Raw genomic sequence first — 21,774 nt, 5'->3', positions numbered from 1 at the left:
AAAAGAGTCCAGTTAGAAGTATTTAAAAGTATTTATGTTGATAAAAAGGTCACAATTTTTATAATTACATTCTTGCATATTATTTACATTTAACATATTAAATGCAAGGATTTGTGCTCCAAATCATTCATCCACAATCAAAATGACATTATGTGAAAAAAATCACTCATGGATATTCACAATCTACTCAAGAAATATTCATATTCACAAAGTAGATCTAGTTGACTGTTCAGTCTCCGAGCACATTGAGGGTTTTGTTATTATTTAGTTGTTTGTGCATTGAAACAATAGATCTGATGACCCATAACTCAAACCTTATTATAGTCAAAACCTTATTATTTATAGTCAAACCAAACTGAAGAAGTCATCATGGCACAATGAATTGGAAAGTGTTATTGATATTGTTAATGTTTACAGTACACCACAAATCTTGCTTTATGCTGATCTTAGTAAATTTGAGTGAATCTGTTCATAAATTTACAGAGATCAACATTATTACATAAGCTCATTTAACCTTTTATAAGCAAGGCTGAATTTATCAATGACAACTGTATGACAGTATTAAAATATCATAAAACGGTTTGGCTTTAAGGACAAGCAGACAAATATCTGCATCCTGTTTCCTAAGGCCGGAGACACACTGCAAGTGTGGTGTGAGCGTGGGGTTTCTGTTTGTCAGCAGCGGGCGGCTTCTTGGCGTTTTCTCTGTCTTTGCACTTCAGAAGCGTGTCTGACGCGGTGCTGCTGCTTCTATTGATGTACAAGGAAGGCCTATACTTCATGTTAAATATAAATATATAGCCTACTGATATAGCAAAGACAATGTCGGCAGAATATTTTGTTCTTTATTGACAGGTACAATATTTCAAAATCGCTAAAAAGGTTTTTTTAATTATTAATTCAATTAGGCCTATATCTGCATTTCTGTTAACCTAGAGATGTTCAAACATGACAATGTAATTTATTCATATTTATTCATGTCAAAATTACATATAAACATCTTTTCCTATTCTATTTTGCCTGGAAACGCTTCCAACACGCTCGCGTGTTGCGTGAAAAATAGGCATCTGTTCTATTTCTAGCATGCACACGTTTTCTACGCGTCACGCAGGCAGTGTGCAAGCTTCAATCTGTTAACATGTGAGCCGAAATAAAAACAGACACGCCACACAGCAGACACGTTCACGCTACGCTTACAGTGTGTCGCCGGCCTAACAGCTGACCAGTGCGAGGTGTTACAGTTTGGCTCGGAAAGATCCAACTGCAGGTTTGTCAGAGCAAAACTCAGCCCACCAAGATGGCCGTTCCAGGACGTTCTTTCCCTGCATGACTGTAGACCACAGGTTTTTGTAGAGCTGAAACACATGAGAAACAGACAGATACTGAATCACAAAGGCATTGATTACAAAAAACATCAAAATAAGGTCAAGTCATGTGACAGTCAGAAAACAAGCATGTGGAGAGCTTTCATAAATTAAGACATTTATGAGAAACTCAGATGAGTCAGAAAATTAACTCAATGCCATAGTGAAGAGATTATTTCCAGTAAGCATCTAACCAACTGTAAACATGAAAAGTGTCTCACTCAGCAGGGGACACAGTATAAAGCTCTGTGTGTCAGTGGGGAGTGTACAGAGCATCCAGAAAGTATTCACAGTATTTTTCCATATTTTGTTGTTACAGCCTAGTCTGGATGCCTGCCGAACTCAGCCCCGCCCACAGCATTTTTAGGTCGGGCAGTTCGGTCTGGACTTGATCCATAGAGGAGTGATTATGCATGAACAGAAACTGTTCGGACCAATGAAATCATCAGGGCGGGCTTTAGACGATGATGGACAGATGATCAACAGTAAAGTAATCATGCACATAATTAAAGGCGCTTGGATTATTTTTGTTAACTTCTTAAACGGAGAGCTTGTTCGAGCATTCACCTTCACTATTTCTCTCTGAAGTTAGGATCATGTTGGTAAATTCTCTGTGTATCCTTTCTTTTTTTACAACACCGGCAAAGATCGTTTATTCCAGTGCGCGTGCAGACAGGCTGGCCAAATTTTTACAACAAAACCTGCCAGCTATTAGACCTAAACAATAGCTTAACGTAATGCGTCGCTTCTTTGCTCTGATTGGTTGTAGGTCTATCCAGTTGATATCTTTACTGGTTTGGTTAAAACACGTCCCATAATTAAAGCCCAATGGAGCAGTATCAGACTCATATTCTGACTAGAAATTGAGTATGGCCACGTCAGGCTAGTTATAGCCTTATTCCAAAATGGATTAAATATATATCCCCCCCCCCCCCCCCCCCCCCCAATTCTACAAACAATACCCCATATTGACAACATTAAAGAAGTTCATTTGAGATCTTTGCAAATGTTGTCACAGGGTGTTTTGGGTTATTGTTCATGTTTTTAAGTTTATCATGTTCACTGTCATGTTTTGTCATGCACTTCCTGGTTTTGTCATGTGTTCTATTGTCATGTGATTCCATGCCCTCATGTGTTCTTGCCCTGTGTTCCTGTGTCCTGTTGTCATTGGTTTATGGGTTGATCGTTGTTCACAGGTGTCCCTTGTCCTGTCATTAGCCCTTGTGTATTAGTGCTGCCTTCACGTGGTATCGGAATTATCGTAAATATGAGTTTGAGGTAAAAATTGCACATGAACGCCCTCTGATGTCTTGTTTACCACTGGGAAGTTCGGAAATAATTTTGATACCCAAGTTTCCGAGATGGGCGTGGCATAACCGTTAAAAATGGCGGATGGGAGACGAATTTCTGCTGTGGAAGGTGTTTTATTAGGTTTTTTTCCACTACAATTTAATTGTCTTGTTGTTAAAGTAGTACATATTTAAAAAAATTAATAATCATTTGAAGCATATTGTGTATTTTAAACACATCGAAAATTGCATCTAGTTGACCACATTTTTAGAATAGTCTGACTATCTCTAGATAGTGTGGTAAAAGTAGCTATACAATAGGATCGTGTATGGCTGAAAACTATATTCATTTTAGACTTTAAGCAGCCTTTGTTGTCTACATTATGCCTTTATTGTGAATGTGATTATAAACGATAATCTTTCATGTGGTGCTGCTATGTTTGCCTGTGATTCTATGATTTTCTGGGACCGGGAAATTACTGAAATGGTTATAGTGTTAAAATAACATTTTCCAAAGACGCACAAAAGTATGAACCTGGCGTCCTCCATTCTTTCCGACAACAAAGCACCTGAACACAACAAGCTCGTAATCACGACTTCTGAAGCGGGAAGTAGGAAACTTCCGATAGCACATGAAGGCAGCATTAAGCCCTCATGTTTCAAGGGATTTTTCAAGGGATTTTTACGGGTGCCTGAGGGGCAATCTCATTTGGCAAAACAGTGGAAAGATACTCCGTATTGCCTCTAAATGCTACCCAACGGGAACAAATACAAAGAGAAAAGTGTTGGAGAAAGTATAGACCCCTTGCGTCATACCCCACGGGAGGTGTCTTTTTATAGAGATCGCGTTTCCATAGTTGACTGAAAAGTATCTATCGCTTACATAGGATTTAAACCATTTTAAAACTGAACTTTTTAAACCTACTCTGTGTTCAAGGTGAGAGATAAGGATATCTCTTTGGCTTGAATGGCAAGTGTCATGTCTGGAGGAAAACAGGCAATGTGCATCACCTGGTCAATATAATAATAATAATAATAATAATAATAATAAAAATAATAATAATAAAAGATTTTATTTATAATGCACTTTTCATTCCGAAGAATCTCAAAGTGCAACAATGGAAAAGGGAAAAATAACAAGAAATTAAATAAAAATATAGAATAATATAAACAATCAACACAAAAGCTCTTCTGAACAGAAAACAGAGCTGATTGTGGAAGTCTCTGTAAGCTCCACGGTACAACTGTGGTCCACTCCATGTTTTACATTTCTCCCAGCGCTAGAGGCTCTATTGTTACATATTCCCAATTCGGCAGTGTCCTGATGACGTCGTCGAGACAGGACACACACAGCTGAAGACCAGGTGATGGGGATCGCTGCAGCATCATGCAGGAGGCAAACAATTCTTTCCGACACTTCTGTAGACACACCGGGGTCGGCGCAGAAGTTCAAGCCGGTCCATGGCCGAAATGCAAGACGGAACAACGGGACTCAGCAGCCGAGAAGCAGAACATCTCAACATCATGCCGGACGCTGATGACGCTAGCTCGGTGCAAACACCGCCAATGAACCGGCACCCTCAGCCACCTTGCAGTTCAAGCCCGAGGGAGACCACCAATGAGCAGCCTACACCCAGAAGAGAGAGCAGCCACAGCAAGCAACTTCAAATGTCCTTCAAACCAGAAGAAACCGCAACAACTCAAACAAAAACAGCGGTGAAACAAGGCAAACAACGTCCTTTCAGGGGCTGCCAGCAATCAGAAACAGTCCCAATTGTAGTTCTGACTGTTAGACTAGTCACGGTCATAATAAAATAAAATAAAATCTAAATCTAACTGTACAGTTAACTTGATTTTGGGTGGAGAAGTGGTGAACAGACAACGCCAGCGTCCTCTCCTCCTCATTGCTCAATATCATCCCAACAGTGAAGCATGGTGGTGGCAGTATCATGCTGTGGGGATGTTTTTCAGCTGCAGGAACTGGGAGACTAGTCAGGATCGAGAGAAATATGAATGAAGCAATGTACAGAGACATCCTTGATGAAACCTGCTCTAGAGGGCTCTAGACCTCAGACTGGTTCGAAGGTTAATCTTCCAACAGGACAACAACCCTAAGCACACAGCCAAAATAACAAAGGAGTGGCAACAGGACAACTCTGTGAGTGATTTAAAATCTTTGGAGAGATCTGAAAATAGCTGTGCACTGATGCTCCCCATCCAACCTGAGGGAGCTTGAGAGGTCCTGCATAGAAGAATGGGAGAAACTGCCCAAAAATAGGCACGCCAATCTTGTAGCATCATACTCATACATCATACTCGCAAAAGACTTCAGGCAGTAATTGGCACAAAGTATCAAGCAAAGGCTGTTAAAAATGTGCGTGATTTTTTTTTTTTTAAAGGTGTCATGAACTGGCTTTTTATTTTTTTTATACTGTTGTCTGAGGTCAATTAATGATGTTTGTGTGGTTTTTACATTCAAAAACATCATAACTAATAAGAAATAGGCTATTTTCTACACTGGTTTTGAGGCTCTCTTCTGATTGGGTTTTGATGGGCATGCCACACTGGAGACTTGGAAGCAAACGCCCACGGCTAGGATTGGATAAGATTTGCATATTTAATGAGCTTCCGCTCCTGTCATATCTATGCCCCTGTCAGTTCAGTACACACGAGAGAGAGATTGATTTAAAAGCGGCAACCAGGATGATTCTCTTGATCACAGGGCTTGTAAACGTTTTTATCAAACAAACACAATTATTTATTTCTCATCCACCTGCGATCAATGCATTTCTGTCGGATCCAATATAGAAGGCACAACATTGTGTCTGCAAATCCAGCATCTAAGACTTGTTGACAAATGATTTCGCAGTGAATTAATGCGAACACGCAAATTTTCTTCCCCAAGTGAGCTGGAGCGTCATTAAAAATAAATTAAGTATCATACATTCCTAATATTAGGATCCAAAGGAAGCTTATGCAGCGCCTGTGTTCTTCCACAATATCTTGCCATCTTCTTCAACGTGTTTATTGCTGCTGGCTAGCGTGATCCGATGAGTCAATGGGCGGGGCTACTGAATTACACATGCTTAATATTCTGTAGAGGCGATGTTTCGCCACAGGATGACGTCAGGATGAAGCGCACGGTCGTTTTCTGGGCCTGTTGTCTATAAAAGCTTTTCTTTGACTAACAAGGAAGTTTTCAGCTCTGAAATTCACAGGATAATCTGATATTACCATGACCTTTTATATATCAAAAGCTCAAGGGAAAGTTGATTTCTCAATTCATCACCCCTTTAATAAATTTGCAAAGATTTCAAACAAACTTCGTTCATGTTGTCATTGCGGGGTATTGTTTGTAGAATTGAGGAAAAAAGGCATTTAATCCAGTTTGGTATAAGGCTAACATAACAAAATGTGGAAAAAGTGAAGCGCTGTGAATACTTTCCGGATGCACTGTATGTGAGTGCTCTGTCTAGTGTTTCAGTAAGGCACTGTTCTTTCTTAAACGTAGAAATGAGTGGCCTGCCAAACAAGTGCTGTGAGAATGACTGGAGGGATGAGTAACGTTAATGTCTAGTCAGAATGTTGTTTCTAAGGGATTAATTAAACCCCCTTAAGGGCAGTGTCTTATACAATGGAAAAACCCTCCAGCTTGCCCAGTTTGTTTTAATTAACTAGACTTTTTAACTTTTTGATTCTTTTTTGTTTTGTGACAAGAGGAAGTAAATGTTTCACCCAAAGTTCTAATAATTGTTGATTTTATTAGGTGATGTTGACTTTACCCCCTTTGTGTGACATATTAAGTTGTAATATCTTCCAGTAAATATTGCATCACCACTAGTGAATATTGCATCACCACATCAGCTTCACCGGTCAACTTAGTTAATATACTAGAAGGAAAAATTATTCTATATTTCCAAATCCGTAAACAACTTTGTGTGTGTGTGTATGTGTTTCTGTATTTACTAAATGTTTAATGGAATATGTATTACATATAAATAGGACCTTGATCTAAATGTAAAACTAAATGTTATTTTGACATTTAAAGACATAAAAAATGTAAGGCCACTGTTATGACTATTTGTATGTTTACATGTCATATTTTTATCATTACTGTTTCTGTATTTACTAAATGTTTAATGGAATATCTATATCTATATATATATATATATATATATATATATATATATATATATATATATATATATATATATATATATATATATATATATATATTCCATTAAACATTTAGTAAATACAGAATATTTACAATATTTTACAATATTTCACAATAATTGATCAGTCAAACCTTTATCTAAACCTCTCTAATAACCATCGGACTTACATATCCGTCATGTTTGTAGTTTTTAAAAACTTTTTATCCATGTTCGTAGTTCTCGCAATGGGTTGTGGGCAATATCAGCCGTTAAGAGTTAAGTTGATCTGCACTTCGAATTCTGACAAGAAATAGTAGACCATCCGGGTATCTTTGGAATACTCTTTTCAGCATACTATGGTTTGGGACATACTAATTCTATTTTCTAATACTATTTAGTATAAATAGTATGCGAATTGGGACGCAGGGCAATACTTTTGGCAATATAGTGTATATACAAAGTATGTGTGTTTGCATGGTTTGTGTGTGTGTATGTGTGTGTGTGTATTTGTTGTTTAAGTGGATTTTTTATGTACCTCTTGATGGAAATAACATCACATTTATTTCTATCAATAGGTGCATCAATTTTTGGACAAGATCTTGTATTGGCAATGCATGAGTCAAGCACTCTGTAAAGTCTACTCCAGCATGTCCAAAAGACTTTCAAAAAATTTAAAGGTTACTTCAGCAATTTAGCATATGGCTTTGTATCAGTAGAAACCTGGGAATATATTCAAATGATCGTGCTCCCCCCCTCATATCCCCCTGAAATGAGAGATTTATGTATTTTATTTGTCTTTTTTATTTATGTATTTTATCACACCATTACCACATGGAACAAGCTTATTGTTCTTTTGCTTCCAATGCTTGCTTAACATTTAAATAGACTGGTTCAGTGTTTGCCATAGGGTAGCCCTCTGAAACCCTCTACCTCCCCGAGCTCCACCTGCTATAGGATTTATGTCTATTCATTCATTATTCAGCAGCAGCATATCTTACATGCTAACATCAGTATGTCTGTGTATCTATTGGCAGTAGCAAAACAACTACAGTTACTTTTTTTACATCTAATTCTGCACCAAATAAAAATGAATGTGAGTGCTTTAGATTCACAAAATCATTAAAGGAACAATATGTAAGAAATGTATTTCAATTAATCATAAAATGGCCCTGGTATGTCACTAGACATTAAGAAATCATTGTTGTTGCAGCCCTCAACTGATGTTGATGTTGACATGTTGTGTTTTGGCCTCAAGCTCCGCCCCACCTATCGACCAATCACAAAGTCAGTAGTGTTTGGGCATCCGGGTTGCCAGATCTGCTCTAGTTACCACAGCTGCAGCTACAAACGTTCCTGCTGGATCCTGCAGACTATCTGGCAACCTCGAGTCAGGGGGGAGGGGGAGGGGGAGAGGGGATACACCTGCAGTACCAGTTTTGGCCACAATCTTACATACACTTCCTTTAAATGATAACAAAAAAATACCTTTACTTTTTTAAACATTAAAACACATTAAGATGTCTAATTAATAGTCACTACAAAAAACTCACTATAGTCATTTTTTGAGTCACAGTAAATGAGATGATCACTTCTGCAGCTCTTGTCTTTGTAAGTGATTCCACAGTCACAATGGAGGACTGGCGAGTACTTCATGTACACATGTGTGTCTTTGTATGTGTTCTCTTACCTCACCATCTGCTTTGCCAATGGGCGAGTTCAGGATGAAGTCAGGAGGGGCGATCACATCAACCAGCGCCACGGCATCATCCTTCAGCTACAAAGAGATAGTGAAAGTGCTCCAGCAATTTAAAAGCCTTCCTGATGTTTATATCATCATGCACTTATTAATGAGGGTGTCTGTAACTACAACTAACACGACACTAACCTGCCCACACAGAGTGAGAATGGCTGTCTGGATGAAGTCAACCGGCTGCCGACCAGAAACATAACTTCCTACAAACACAAACAGACCACAATCAAATTAGAAAAATAAAAAAAATAAAAAAACCTTCAAATGAGCTGCACTAACATCCTTAGTGTTGGGGCAGGTAAGAATTTTAAATGTTTTTTAAAAATAAGTGTCTTATGTTCATCAAAGCCACATTTATTTGATCAAAAATAAAGTATACAATCAGTAATATCATGAAATATTATTACAATTTAAAATAACTATTTAAATACATTTTAAAATGTAATTTCTTCCTGTGATGACAAAGCTGAATTTTCAGCAGTCATTACTTCGGTCTTTAGTGTGACATGATCCTTCAGAAATCATTTTCATATGCTGTTTACCTTGATACAGGATGGCCATGTGGTTGCTAAGAGTCCACAGGCCATAGAGAGCACAGAGACGCCCCAGCACTGATCTGAGAGCAGCTGGAGTCTGTTCATCCTTAATCAGATCATGGAAACGTTGCAGCACTGTGTGCTCAATATAGGCAATAGCCAATGAGCGACAGTAATACACCTACAGAGACAGAAAGAGAGAGAGAGAGGGGGGGGGGAACGAGTTATAGAAAGAGAGAATCTAAGGACACAAACTCAGACATATATCTAGTAAGAGTGTTTATTGAGTCAAGGGGTAAATGAAGACAGTTCGACCCATATAATCATGTGCCATGTCATGACACACAGACGAGACACTAATTGGGATGTTTATAGAAGGAAAAAAAAGAAGAAGAAAAGATTCACGACCTTAGCTTGTGTATGTTTGTGTCTGGTTGCTAGAGAGTGATTCTCTATGTTTGGAGGTTGCTGGGTCAGTATTGTGTATAGGGGATGTCTGTTTTATCAATTTTTCTCTGGCTCTCACTGCAGGTTTTAAGACAATTTAATCATTGGTCACATACTGTAACTTGCCTGACCACATCTTTTTCAAAATTCTCAAGTTAAACTCAGTGTAAGAAAGCTTAAGTGGAGTCAAGGTGGACAGTGTCCAAAATCCACTCATTATATCATAAGGCCTTTAACTGACTGCATTTTTTAAGCTAGACTAGACCCTAACATACACTACTGGAATAATTATGTAGTGATAATTATTAAATTAATCTTTTTTGTTTTAGAAAAAAGTCTCTTATGCTGCATTTATTTGATCAAAAATACAGTAAAAACTGTAATATTGTGAAATAATATGACAATTAAAAAAATTCAGCTTCATTACTCCAGTCTTCAGTGTCGCTAGCCTGACAAGCCAGACCCACATCAAGATGTTTGGTCTGGAAACTCACCATAGACAGGGCTCAATCCGAGGGGCGGGATAAACGGTTGTCTTTCAAACTCCCTCTGCACACGATAGGATAGCGCTACACCAACCAGAGTAACGAAGGTGAAAGAAGAGCTCGCTGATAGATTAAACATTCACCGTATCCGGTTGGCTAAACTCCGAACACATCTTCCCTTTTTAAGACTGACTTCAGTGCCGTTTTGTTCTTTTCTCAGAGAAAAGCTTAACTCCATGTCTTCCTAGAATCGCAGTCAAAGCCGATTCGAAAGACCGCCGCCGTTCGCCAGTTTCTGTGTTAACTAGAAGCACGCAAACGCAACTCGGCCGGCGTCATTATGGCCCCGTCCACCGACTCTATACACAATGTGATTGGCCCGTCCAGAGTGAGAGGAATACAGCTCAGAAGGGTATTGAGAGTTCCTAGACGACACTTGCGGGCAGATTAAATTTGCTGACGCTAGGGTGCGTCTAGATTTCTAGGCTACAGTGTCGCATGATTGCATGAAATAATTTTGCTATTTCAATATGGTATTTGCTGCTCAAGAGTTTTCTTATTAGTGTAAATGTTTTTGAAGAAAATAAATGAGCAAGGACACATTAAAGTGATTAAATGAAAGTGACAGTAAAGACATTTATAGTGTTCCAAAAGTTTTCCATTTCAAATAAATGCTGTTCTTCCTATTCATCAAAGAATCCTAAAGAATCACTCTCTCTGAGCGTGTCTAATTCACATTTTTGGGTGAAGAATTGGTGAAACCTGCCATGCAACCCACCTTCCCACATGATATTTTCTCCAGCCTGCCTGCTGCAGGTGGTTCGAGCGGTAGGCCTATACATTTATAGGGTGCAGGCCCATCTTCTCCAGATTATATTTTACCTGTTCTGCAGAAGGCGGGGGCTAGTTTAGGTCTAGACAAATCGCCTGTCCAGCCCGTTTCCAACCAACGTTTTCTTCAGACAAGCTGCTGATAGTAATGTGTTTACAATGCCACTGTGTGAGGACTTTGTGACAGAATTCTCCAGTGCACTTACAGGTCCAAATGTGCCTAGAAGGAGGTCAAAGACAGCCCGCACTCTTCCCACGATGGCTGAGGCTGACTCCATTGGGGTAGGAAGTGCACCGGGAACAGCTGATAGAATTATTGGTGGTATCACCAGATGAGGCTCTAAAAGGCAATGCACCCCGCCCAAGAATGCACTGGAGACATACTGGCATGCTCTTGAAGAAGACATGAGTCTGTAGCCTATATAACTCGAGTCGAGAATACCATCTACCAGCTGGTTCTTACTTGTAATAACACATTAGAGTCAGCGATTGTTGATGCTTCTGTATCTTAGTTCTTGCAGAGAGCTCTGTTGACTATGGGTCATGTGAGCATGGGAGACTTTCAGCGACCCTTCTAACAGTACGGTGCCAGGTATGGCTTGTTTAGGCAAGGTTACCTTAAGATTGTAAAAAGACATTAAGAGAACTGCCAACTGTACCGGGGCATCTTTTTTGAGTGTGGACTTGTGAAAGACACTTACTTTCATGCTCCCATTGCTACCCACCACAGGACATTTCTAAGATTAAACTTTCAGGCATTCTTCTGGCTCCTCGTGTTTTTACAAAATGTCTGTCTTTTGTCTGTCAAAATGTCTGTCTCCTCTTTGGTCCAAGGGCATGAAGATTCTTCCCTTCTTAGACGATTGGCTGTTATGTGCCCCAACAAGATCTACACAACACCAAGATTGTGCTGGAACATATTAAGAGGATGGGCCTTAAAGGGTTAGTTCACCCAAAAATGAAATTGATGTCATTAAAGGTGCACTATGCAACTTTCCGTCCATTGGAGGGTGCCTATTCTAAACAAAGCCGTAGTTTGATGACGCCAAGTGTCAGCACAGTATCTTGGGACATGTGGTCTTCACCTCACAGCCGGTGGAAAATAGGACTCGGGCAGAAATCATGTTCATGGATGAGGTTATTAACGTTACTGTAGTATAAAGCAGAGCAGGACCGAGTGTTGTGGAGCTGAGCACGGCCGCTGGAGCGATTGTTATACATACACACGGCTCGCGAGTATCGGGACTTTTATTATGACGGGACGGGACAAAGTCACCGGGCGCATGCACTTACGCTTTTTACGGTCATGATTATAAGGTAAAGCAGCTCTGTTTATCATATTAGATACATTTAAGTGTGTTTAAAATGATGTTATGACGTTAGTCTGTGCGTTCGCTCGGCGCTGCTGTGACTTGTTCACACTGCTAAGAGAAAAACGCTTTTGCCAAATAAAACCGAGGGTAATGCAGATGTAACGCGATTGACAGGCGACTCGCTCAAACACTATGCTGAAACGTCCCAGTCCTTGGTTAAAATAGCAATTCTCTCATAATTTACAAATGGTTGGAAACATTTGGGATATTGTAAGTACTCAACTGAACAAAATATATATCACTGGCCTAGTGGTTTTTGGATATTTTCCTGCAAAAATACTACATAGTGTACCTTTAATGTCATTTTCTTCTCTTCCGCGTTTGTTTTCAAACCTCAAATAAAAGATTCAAATGGAGAAAGGCAACAGAGTTGCCAGTTGTATGTGTTCCCTCCTTTTCCACTTCTGAGGGAGACATTACACAGAATATTCCTAAACAAGCACAGGGTGCTTTTAGTATTACCTCAATGGCCAGTCAGGCCATGGTTTCCTCTCCTTCTAAGTCTGTTTCAGGATGAACCATGACAGCTTACCATCAGACAAGACTTCCTTTGTCAGATGCACAGCCGTGTTTGGCACATAGATCCAGCTCATCTTCAGCTCTGGGTTTGGTCAATGGATCCAGTTCACAGTTACTGGACTGTGAACCAGCCGTGGTTAACACTATTGGCAATGCTAGGGCTCCTTTAACACAACAGCTTTATGTTACTTGTTTGAGGATATTTTTTTCCTTGTGTGGGGATCAAGAATTTGACCCAGTTCACTATACTGTGCCAAAAGTATTGAGTTTCTAGCAGCATCTATTTGATGACAACAAGGCGGCCTACACTTAAAAAGTTTATGTTGCTGCCATATCAGGTTATCATGACCCGGTTGGTGATTCCGTGAGGTCTCAGAACCTTCTTTGAAGGCATTTAAAGACTGTTCGTTCTACTCCTTTTCCTTTGTGGGACTTACCACTTGTTCTAGAGTTCCTTTGTACACCACCATCTACACAGTTGGCTGATGTAGATATAAAGTAATTGAAGTGTAATTTCTGTTGGCTGTAGCTTCTACTAAACGTGTTGGTGAACTTCATGTCCTGTCAGTGAGTAAATTGTGCTTATGCTGGTTACCAGAGGATTCTGGGGTCATTCTTCGACCTAATCCAACCTTTCTCCCTTAAAGGGAGTTCATCCAAAAAATTTAATTAGCCCATGATTTACTCACCCTCAAGTCATCCTATGTGTATATGACATTCTTCTTTCAGATGAATAAAATCAAAGTTATATTAAAATGTCCTGGCTCTTCCAAGCTTTATAATGGCAGTGACTGTTTTTGAAGTCTATAAAAGTGCATCTATATCCATCATAATGTGCTCCACACTGCTCCTGGGTGTTAATAAAGGCCTTACAGATGGATCAGTTATTTTTCTGTTATGGTGAGGTACACAAGGGTGCATTTTTTTTAACTTAAAAAACAAACAAAAACATTTTAATATATAACTAAAAAACATTTAATTTAAATGGTAAAATTGTTGTCATGGCATAAGATGAAAACAAATATTAAACCAAAATGGCATTAGCTTTTACAGGAATAAACAAAATATTTTTTGATTGGTAAATGCCCAAATACATTACAATATTAGGCCACTGTATGTGTATGCGGTGTAATGGCTGGGTTTCATTACTTTGTTGATGCCTGATTTGATCCTACCATCATACTTTAACATTATCAGAAATGTGATGCGAGCAGCTTTCACACATCCTGCATGTGACTCTGACCCCATGGAGCACATATATGGATCTAAATTAATCTGATATGGCAGAAAGGCTGTAAATCTTTCAAGAGGTCAGACAGCGGTCCTTTGAAATGCTCAGTGTGATGTAGATTTGTAGCTCAGAGGAATAGTTATTAAGTAAGGGATATGTCTGAGCCAAGTCTCTGTTCAGTGTTAAAGACATGTCTGAAGAACCAGAGGCCTGTTTTATATTATATATATGTCATAAACAGGACAGGACGGTACAGAAGTTATTAAAGCGAAAACCCACGATTGAGCCTGATACTAAAATACATTAACAAAAAAAAAAGTCCATTCTCTCATGAACAACAACATTAAATGTACATGGTTGTAATACTATTAAAACTGGAAGAACTATAAGAGATGGCAACTCTCTGAGAAAAAAAAAAGGAAATTACCATCTAAACTCACACTTGTGCATTTAGCGTCCCCATCCATGAGGACCTCACACTGAGTTTATCACTAAAGTATCGCCTAAATGTACATTTCTTTCCCTTCAATGCCTCTTCCCCCATCTCTCCTTTAAAATTCACAGAAAATTTACATGGGTTACTGTGAACAAGAACTATACAGGATTATACATGTTTGGAATCATTTGAAATGTCTCAGTGCGGCTGGTACAACGGTCTCATTCCCACAGTAAAGCAAAAGGTAACAAAGTTTTTAGAGTTTATATATATTTGGCTTATTGTGGTGGGTGTGTCCTCTGCCAATTGGTCTTTCCTGCATTTTACCTCTTGTCCTCTATAAGGTGTAAATTACAGATCTACAGGACTTGATTAATGCAAATTCCCAATGTGAACTCGAAAGGAGTTTCTGTCTTGGTCTGAGTATTTCAGGGATGTTGCAGAAGGGTCAGGGCGTTATCCTTTACTCAGATCAGCCCGTAATGCTGAGTGTCTTCTAGAATAATAAGTGTTATTAGGATCCGGATAAACGGGTATAAGTCGATATACAGTTAAAAAGATTAATCAAATGTGTAGTTAAAATATTATACAAATTACTAGATAACCAATCGGCATTCTAACCTAAAGCCCCATTGAAAAGAATGAACGTGCAGAAACCTTCACCCGCTAATCGGAAGCCATCGTTGGGACGATTGAGCGGGTCTTACATGGTAAAACATTGAATGGATATTTATATATCCTAACTATAACTTTCATTCAAAAGTCTACTTTCAAATTAGCCTAAGGACTTTAATATACAGCAGTAAAACACTGAGCATTTACAGCACATGTGTCTATGGTTGTGCATGTCTGTGGTTCACATAAAATGGCCCAGTTTTTGACATGATGTGACTGGCCTACATATAGTAAATGAACTCAGCTTACATAGTTTTTTCCCCCTGCCTTGTTATTTCACACAGATACTCTGACTCAGTCGCCTTACCATAACAATTTGGCCCTAGTCTAAGTCACACAGATTTCTGTCCATTTCTCCTGCATCCAACATCATGATTACAGGAACCAATAGTTTGCTTACTAATCTACTTAAACCTTAAAATGTGGCTTTGTTAGGAGATGATCAATGATATTCACTTCATCTGTGACTGCTCATAATGTTTTGGCTTATCAGTGTAGAGTGAGCGAGAGAGCGAGAGAGAGCGAGAGAGAGTGAGAGCGAGAGAGAGAGAGAGAGAGAGAGAGAGAGAGAGAGAGAGAGAGAGAGAGAGAGAGAGAGAGAGAGAGAGAGAGAGAGAGAGAGAGAGAGAGAGAGAGAGAGAGAGAGAGAGAGAGAGAGAGAGAGAGAGAGAGAGAGTGTGTGTGTGTGTGTGTGTGTACGGTACTGTATAAAAGATAAGTTTCCATGAAGTTATTAACCATAATTGGTATAAGATATGTAAGGCAGCTGGGTAAGGGTAATTGTACATTTAACAAACCGATAGCATACATAACCTCCATCTGAGCTGCTAGTAAACATAGATGCATGCCATTTTAATGTCTGATGCCATTAAAGTCAAGATTAAGACATACTTGGCTGTTGTTTCGTGCATCAAAGTCTCCCAGTCCAGAGGATTTCTCATGAAACAGCTTCCTCTGGCTCTCACCCAGTAAGAAACACACCAGCCACTTATATGCTGCCAGGGGCACTGAGGACAATAATACCAAATGATATTATGACATTACAAAGATGGCTAGATATCTCAAAACATTGAATAAAACATAAAAATAAATAAATTATGACAGAATCGTAATAAGTGGATATATTGTTTTCATAATGACAGTTAAAACAAACAGAATAGTGTAATGGATTGCAGTTGGCAAATACAATGTGGAAAGGGTCTTAAAAAGTTTCACTAAACAAGATAACTAAGAAATATTAAATAGATATTGGAGCTATTGCTGGAAGGGGTCTGTTTTGCAGAGGTTTGAGTCACACGCAGATGTAATCATGGATTAGGTATCTGGGTGGGGACTGTAACTAAAGAACAAGGAGTCTCATGTTTTTAATGGTTGAGGTTCGGACGTAATTCTCAAACACATGACGAGAAGTAACCCAAACTCTAGGATCATAGAGAGATAAACTTAAGTGCATTCATGCTATTGTATGAACTGATGAACTATATATATATATATATATATATATATATATATATATAATCCAGATCTACTGACCAAGACTGCATTAACCTACTCAGTTCAAACAGAGACATCCATAACATCCTTTAAGATTTATAAACAACAAAACAAGACCAGAAACTGCTTTCCCATCTTATAAAGGAACTAATAAATCAGAAAACAACCCACAAATCTCTCTAAATAAGATAAGTTTATGAAAAAAAGATTGTGAAACAAGACCACACAGAGAGTGAAACTCTAAGCAAATATTTTTAACACTCAATCCAGCAAGTTCTGAAGAAATGAGTATGAAAAACATTTAAAGGAACATTTTTATGTAGGGTATTGATGCGTATAGTGACTATTGTTTTATATATATATTATATTATATATATATATATATATATATATATATATATATATATATATATATATATATATATATATATATATATATATATATATATATATATATATATATATATATACATAAATACATACACACTCACCTAAAGTATTATTAGGAACACCATACTAATACTGTGTTTTACCCCCTTTCTCCTTCAGAACTCCATTAATTCTACATGGCATTGATTCAACAAGGTGCTGAAAGCATTCTTTAGAAATGTTGGCCCATATTGATAGGTTAGCATCTTGCAGTTGATGGAGATTTGTGGGATGCACATCCAGGGTATGAAGCTCCCATTCCACCACATCCCAAAGATAGTCTATTGGGTTGAGATCTGGTGACTGTGGGGGCCATTTTAGCACAGTGAAAGTAGCCATCAGAGGATGGGTACATGGTGGTCATAAAGGGATGGACATGGTCAGAAACAATGTTCAGGTAGGCCGTGGCATTTAAACGATGCCCAGTTGGCACTAAGGGGCCTAAAGTGTATGAAGAATTAATTCCCCACACCATTACACCACCACCACCACCAGCCTGCACAGTGGTAACAAGGCAGGATGGATCCATGCTCTCATTCTGTTTATACCAAATTCTGACTCTACCATCTGAATGTCTCAACAGAAATTGAGACTCATCAGACCAGGCAACATTTTTCCAGTCTTCAAATGTCCAATTTTGGTGAGCTTGTGCAAATTGTAGCCTCTTTTTCCTATTTATAGTGGAGATGAGTGGTACCCGGTGGGGTCTTCTGCTGTTGTAGCCCATCCGCCTCAAGGTTGTGCGTGTTGTGGCTTCACAAATGCTTTGCTGCATACCTCGGTTGTAACGAGTGGTTATTTCAGTCAAAGTTACTCTTCTATCAGCTTGAATCAGTCGGCCCATTCTCCTCTGACCTCTAGTATCAACAAGGCATTTTTGCCCACAGGACTGGACGTTTTTCCCTTTTCACACCATTCTTTGTAAACCCTAAAAATGGTTGTGCATGAAAATCCCAGAAACTGAGCAGATTGTGAAATACTCAGAACGGCCCGTCTGGCACCAACAACCATGCCACGCTCAAAATTGCTTAAATCACCTTGCTTTCCCATTCTGACATTCAGTTTGGAGTTCAGGAGACTGTCTTGACCAGGACCACACCCCTAAATGCACTAAAGCAACTGCCATGTGATTGGTTGATTAGATAATTGCATTAACGAGAAATTGAACAGGTGTTCCTAATAATCCTTTAGGTGAGTATATATTAAAGCAGGGTATATACAGCAATCCTTAAGTTAAATTTACTACCTTTTAATACCTTTTTTACTACCTTCAGAATATTTTTAAAACCATCACGACACTGAATTGCAAGTGTTAATCAGCAACCTTTCTATTATTTACACAGATTTTGCATATAACATACAAAAAAGAATAGATTTAGAATCGACACCAGGAGGAAATCTGTTATAAGTTATCATTCAGACAGTAAAATAGATCTCAACATTCACAAAGGTTGGTTAAGGAGAAGCATTGCATACACATTTGATTTACATTAATAATTGAAAATTCAACAATTAAATTATTTAGTGTTTTTTTTTTCAACAACAAAACCTGAGCCAAATATTACATTTCTATAGCTGTGATAAGTTGTTTAACATTTTTTCCTGTGATTAATCGCAATTAATCGCAATAAAAAAAAATGTTTTGTACGTTTTTAATATATTTTTTTATATAATAATTTCACTGTTAATCAAATTAATGTAGAAACATCAAAGGCAGTATATTTTAAATACTTGTTTAAATGGCATCTTTTTATGAATGAAGGCCAGTATTAACTGATATTAATACAGCTACTTTTTTACATTTATTATTAGGCTTCAAAAATATATCAGTTTTTAATTTAAGTAAACTTAAAACAATGCTACCATAAACCCATAATAAATGTAATGTTTACTCCTGCCCTTCCTGTCTTAACAGTTAGGAAATATACAGATATTTAATAAAGTTATCAAAGTTATATGCAGTCTGCTCTGCACTGCATAAACTATAAATGAAATAGTTAATCCTTATTAAAGCTACAAAAGTTATTTAGTCAAGAGCAGCGAGTCATTTTCTCTGTTCCCTGCTGTCCCTTTAAGAGCAGACAGTCACGCAGATCTCACTGTTTATATCATATACCGTCTATGGATCGCGCCTCATTCTCTCACAACTCTTTTCGTTCATTTTAGACTTTATATAAATCATTTAAGATTGCTCTTATGAGGATAGTCGTTGAAGATACGCCTTGAAGCAAGTCTAAAATAAAACGTAAGCCAGCCACTTCTGTTGAGCGCGCAGTGTTCTGAGATGATGCCGAACGACCACTGAATATGACGTCAGCATCAAACATACGTTGAGACGGAGACGAAAGATCTTTGATTATGTGCCCAGATATGCTAAAGCCCATATTTAAACGGGAACGAAGACAGAATTTCAATTAAAATAGGACACCTGATAGTCTGAAAAAATAATACCTAATTTGGAAAAAAATAATACCTCTGAGACCACATTTAACACTTTTAATGGCCTTAAATTTGACAATTTTGATTTATCACTTTTTAATACTTTTTAAAACCCCGCGGACACCCTGTAAAGGCGCGGCGAATCCGGCGCGAAGCTCAGTGCCTTCAAAGGGGCGATCCCTCAGCGCCGCGACACGACTTTATAACACTAATATTGAGAACCCTGATATTGCCAAAATGGTATGATCCTCGTTTCTTCACACTCGCGAAGATTCGACCATGAGATCAGTGGTCGAATCTGGTCCTGCATATCGATGCATCGAATCTTCGACTATTAGGGGTCACCCCTAATATATATATGGATTGGATTGAAATGGTCTCACTCGTGTCAATGAGACTTTATTTATGGTATAAAAAGACACAAAGAGAGATACAATTTCCCAAGATATTTAAAGGAAGTGTATGTAAGATTGTGGCCAATACTGGTACTGCAATCACTTTCTAATATCACCTTTCCCCCTCCCCCCTGACTCAAGGTTGCCAGATAAGCTGCAGGATCCAGCAGGAACGTTTGTAGCTGCAGCTGTGGTAACTAGAGCAGAGCTGGCAACCCGGATGCCCAAACACTACTGACTTTGTGATTGGTAGATAGGTGGAGGGCGGAGCTTCAGAACAAAACACAACATGTCAACATCAGTTAAGGCCTGCAACAACAACTTTTAAATGACAATATCCTGGCTGGACTACGGTTGTCAGCTATATAAGTATTTGAAATTAACCTGACTTCTTAATGACTAGTGACATATCAGGGCCATTTTATGATTAATTGAAATACATTACTTACATACAGTTCCTTTAAAAGTGGAGGCAAAATATATAGTCATAATTTATGAAATCAAGATATTATTTTCCAAGCCCATATATTTATGGGTTTAGTTTAAATAATCCCTCAAAATAACCCAGTGGGCAATATTGCTCTTAATAAAAAAAGCTAATAAAGGACATTCACCTAAACATCTTTGTTTGTGTTCCACAGAAGAAATGAAGAACACTTGAAGTCTTTATGTATAATGCATTATAAAGGTATTCATAATGAACATTGTAATGCATTATATCTTTTAATCATATGAATTAAACCCTGTGGCTTGTGATGATACATTGATGCCTTAAAACATGAAATGATCAGTTTCTGAGAGAAACCGAACAGTATTTGTTATTTTTTTACCTCATAGCAGGCAAATCTCATCTAGTATTCCCAACACGTTACTTCCGCCAGAGAAGGTCAAAACCAGGTCAAAACCAAAAACTGTAAAAAAAATATGGACGTAGTGTCCGTGACGTCACCCATAGGATTCCAATAAGCCATTCTGGATAACAGAAAATGGGCAGAGGCAGGATGTGGGTGGAGCTTATGTGACGCAATGACTATAGACGGTAGATAAATGGCTTACAGAATGAGAGTATTGGAGGTTTTGTTGTAAAACAGCTGGTGTGTAATAACATTAAAACTGATCTAGAATTTAAAAACTGGGTGCTCGTCACGTTTCAATAGGTGACAAAAGTCAGTTAAAACCCAGGCAGTCCACTCCCTGTCCTCGTCCAATTAAAATGATGATCCTCTGACCCCTGTAACCAGGCAACAATGATTTGAGTCACCAGCTAAGGAATGAGGTCAATAAAGAGAGCAGATGTTTAGCAGATGTGTAGCTCAGTTCAAGATGTAAAACTCTCCCAGTGGAGCCGTCTGCAGCGTCAATGAGCACTTTTAACAGTAAACCACACAAAAACACAGCGTGACGTAGATTCTCACATTCTCTCTGTGTGCGGTGGAGGTGTGACGGTTTGTGTATTAGATAATGTGCTCTCGAAAAAAGCACTGTACACACAAACATCTTGTATTACACAAAACCATCACCATGAAAGTGGAATATGAAAATAACTCAAGGCTCAGTTTGTTTATTTGGCTTCCTCTGAGTGAATGAATGACGACTCTATTAAACTAAACTTATGCTTCACTAGCTGAATAACAAAACTAGATTTGCAATTCCTGACGAAAAGACCAGTGCTAAAAGTATTAATATTTTGGGTTCTGTGTAATTTACTTTTTTTTTTTTAAGTTAAAAAATGTGATAGAATCAACATAAAAATGTTGAACACCATACTTAACGGTTCAAGAGATAAGAAAAAAAAAATGGGAGAGATCCTAATATAGTATGCAAATATTACAATAGTATCATAACAATTACATAATATTGCTTTGATCTTAATCTGTCGTTCAAATTTAATCTTAAATATCCTTAAAATGGGTCTGGGGAAAAT

The 21,774-nt window shown here is 38.3% G+C and overlaps 1 protein-coding gene across 2 annotated transcripts in view; it reads right to left on the bottom strand.

The window, feature by feature from the left end:
- Positions 1-12: 12 nt before the first annotated feature.
- acox3 (acyl-CoA oxidase 3, pristanoyl) overlaps positions 13-21,774 on the bottom strand; it is a 36,134-nt gene continuing 14,372 nt past the window's right edge. For both annotated transcript variants that reach the window (XM_067436611.1, XM_067436675.1), the window contains exons 14-18: positions 15,985-16,100; positions 9,103-9,277; positions 8,696-8,763; positions 8,498-8,584; positions 13-1,355 (exon numbers count right to left, since the gene is read on the bottom strand). In XM_067436611.1, coding sequence (XP_067292712.1) covers positions 1,236-1,355; positions 8,498-8,584; positions 8,696-8,763; positions 9,103-9,277; positions 15,985-16,100 — 566 coding nt within the window. In that variant the 3' untranslated portion in view covers positions 13-1,235. The remainder of the gene's footprint in view (positions 1,356-8,497; positions 8,585-8,695; positions 8,764-9,102; positions 9,278-15,984; positions 16,101-21,774) is intronic.

Source organism: Pseudorasbora parva, chromosome 1, assembly GCF_024679245.1.
Source record: "Pseudorasbora parva isolate DD20220531a chromosome 1, ASM2467924v1, whole genome shotgun sequence".
In the NCBI taxonomy this organism is placed as follows: Eukaryota; Metazoa; Chordata; class Actinopteri; order Cypriniformes; family Gobionidae; genus Pseudorasbora; species Pseudorasbora parva.
This window is presented reverse-complemented; position numbering and strand designations above follow the sequence as displayed.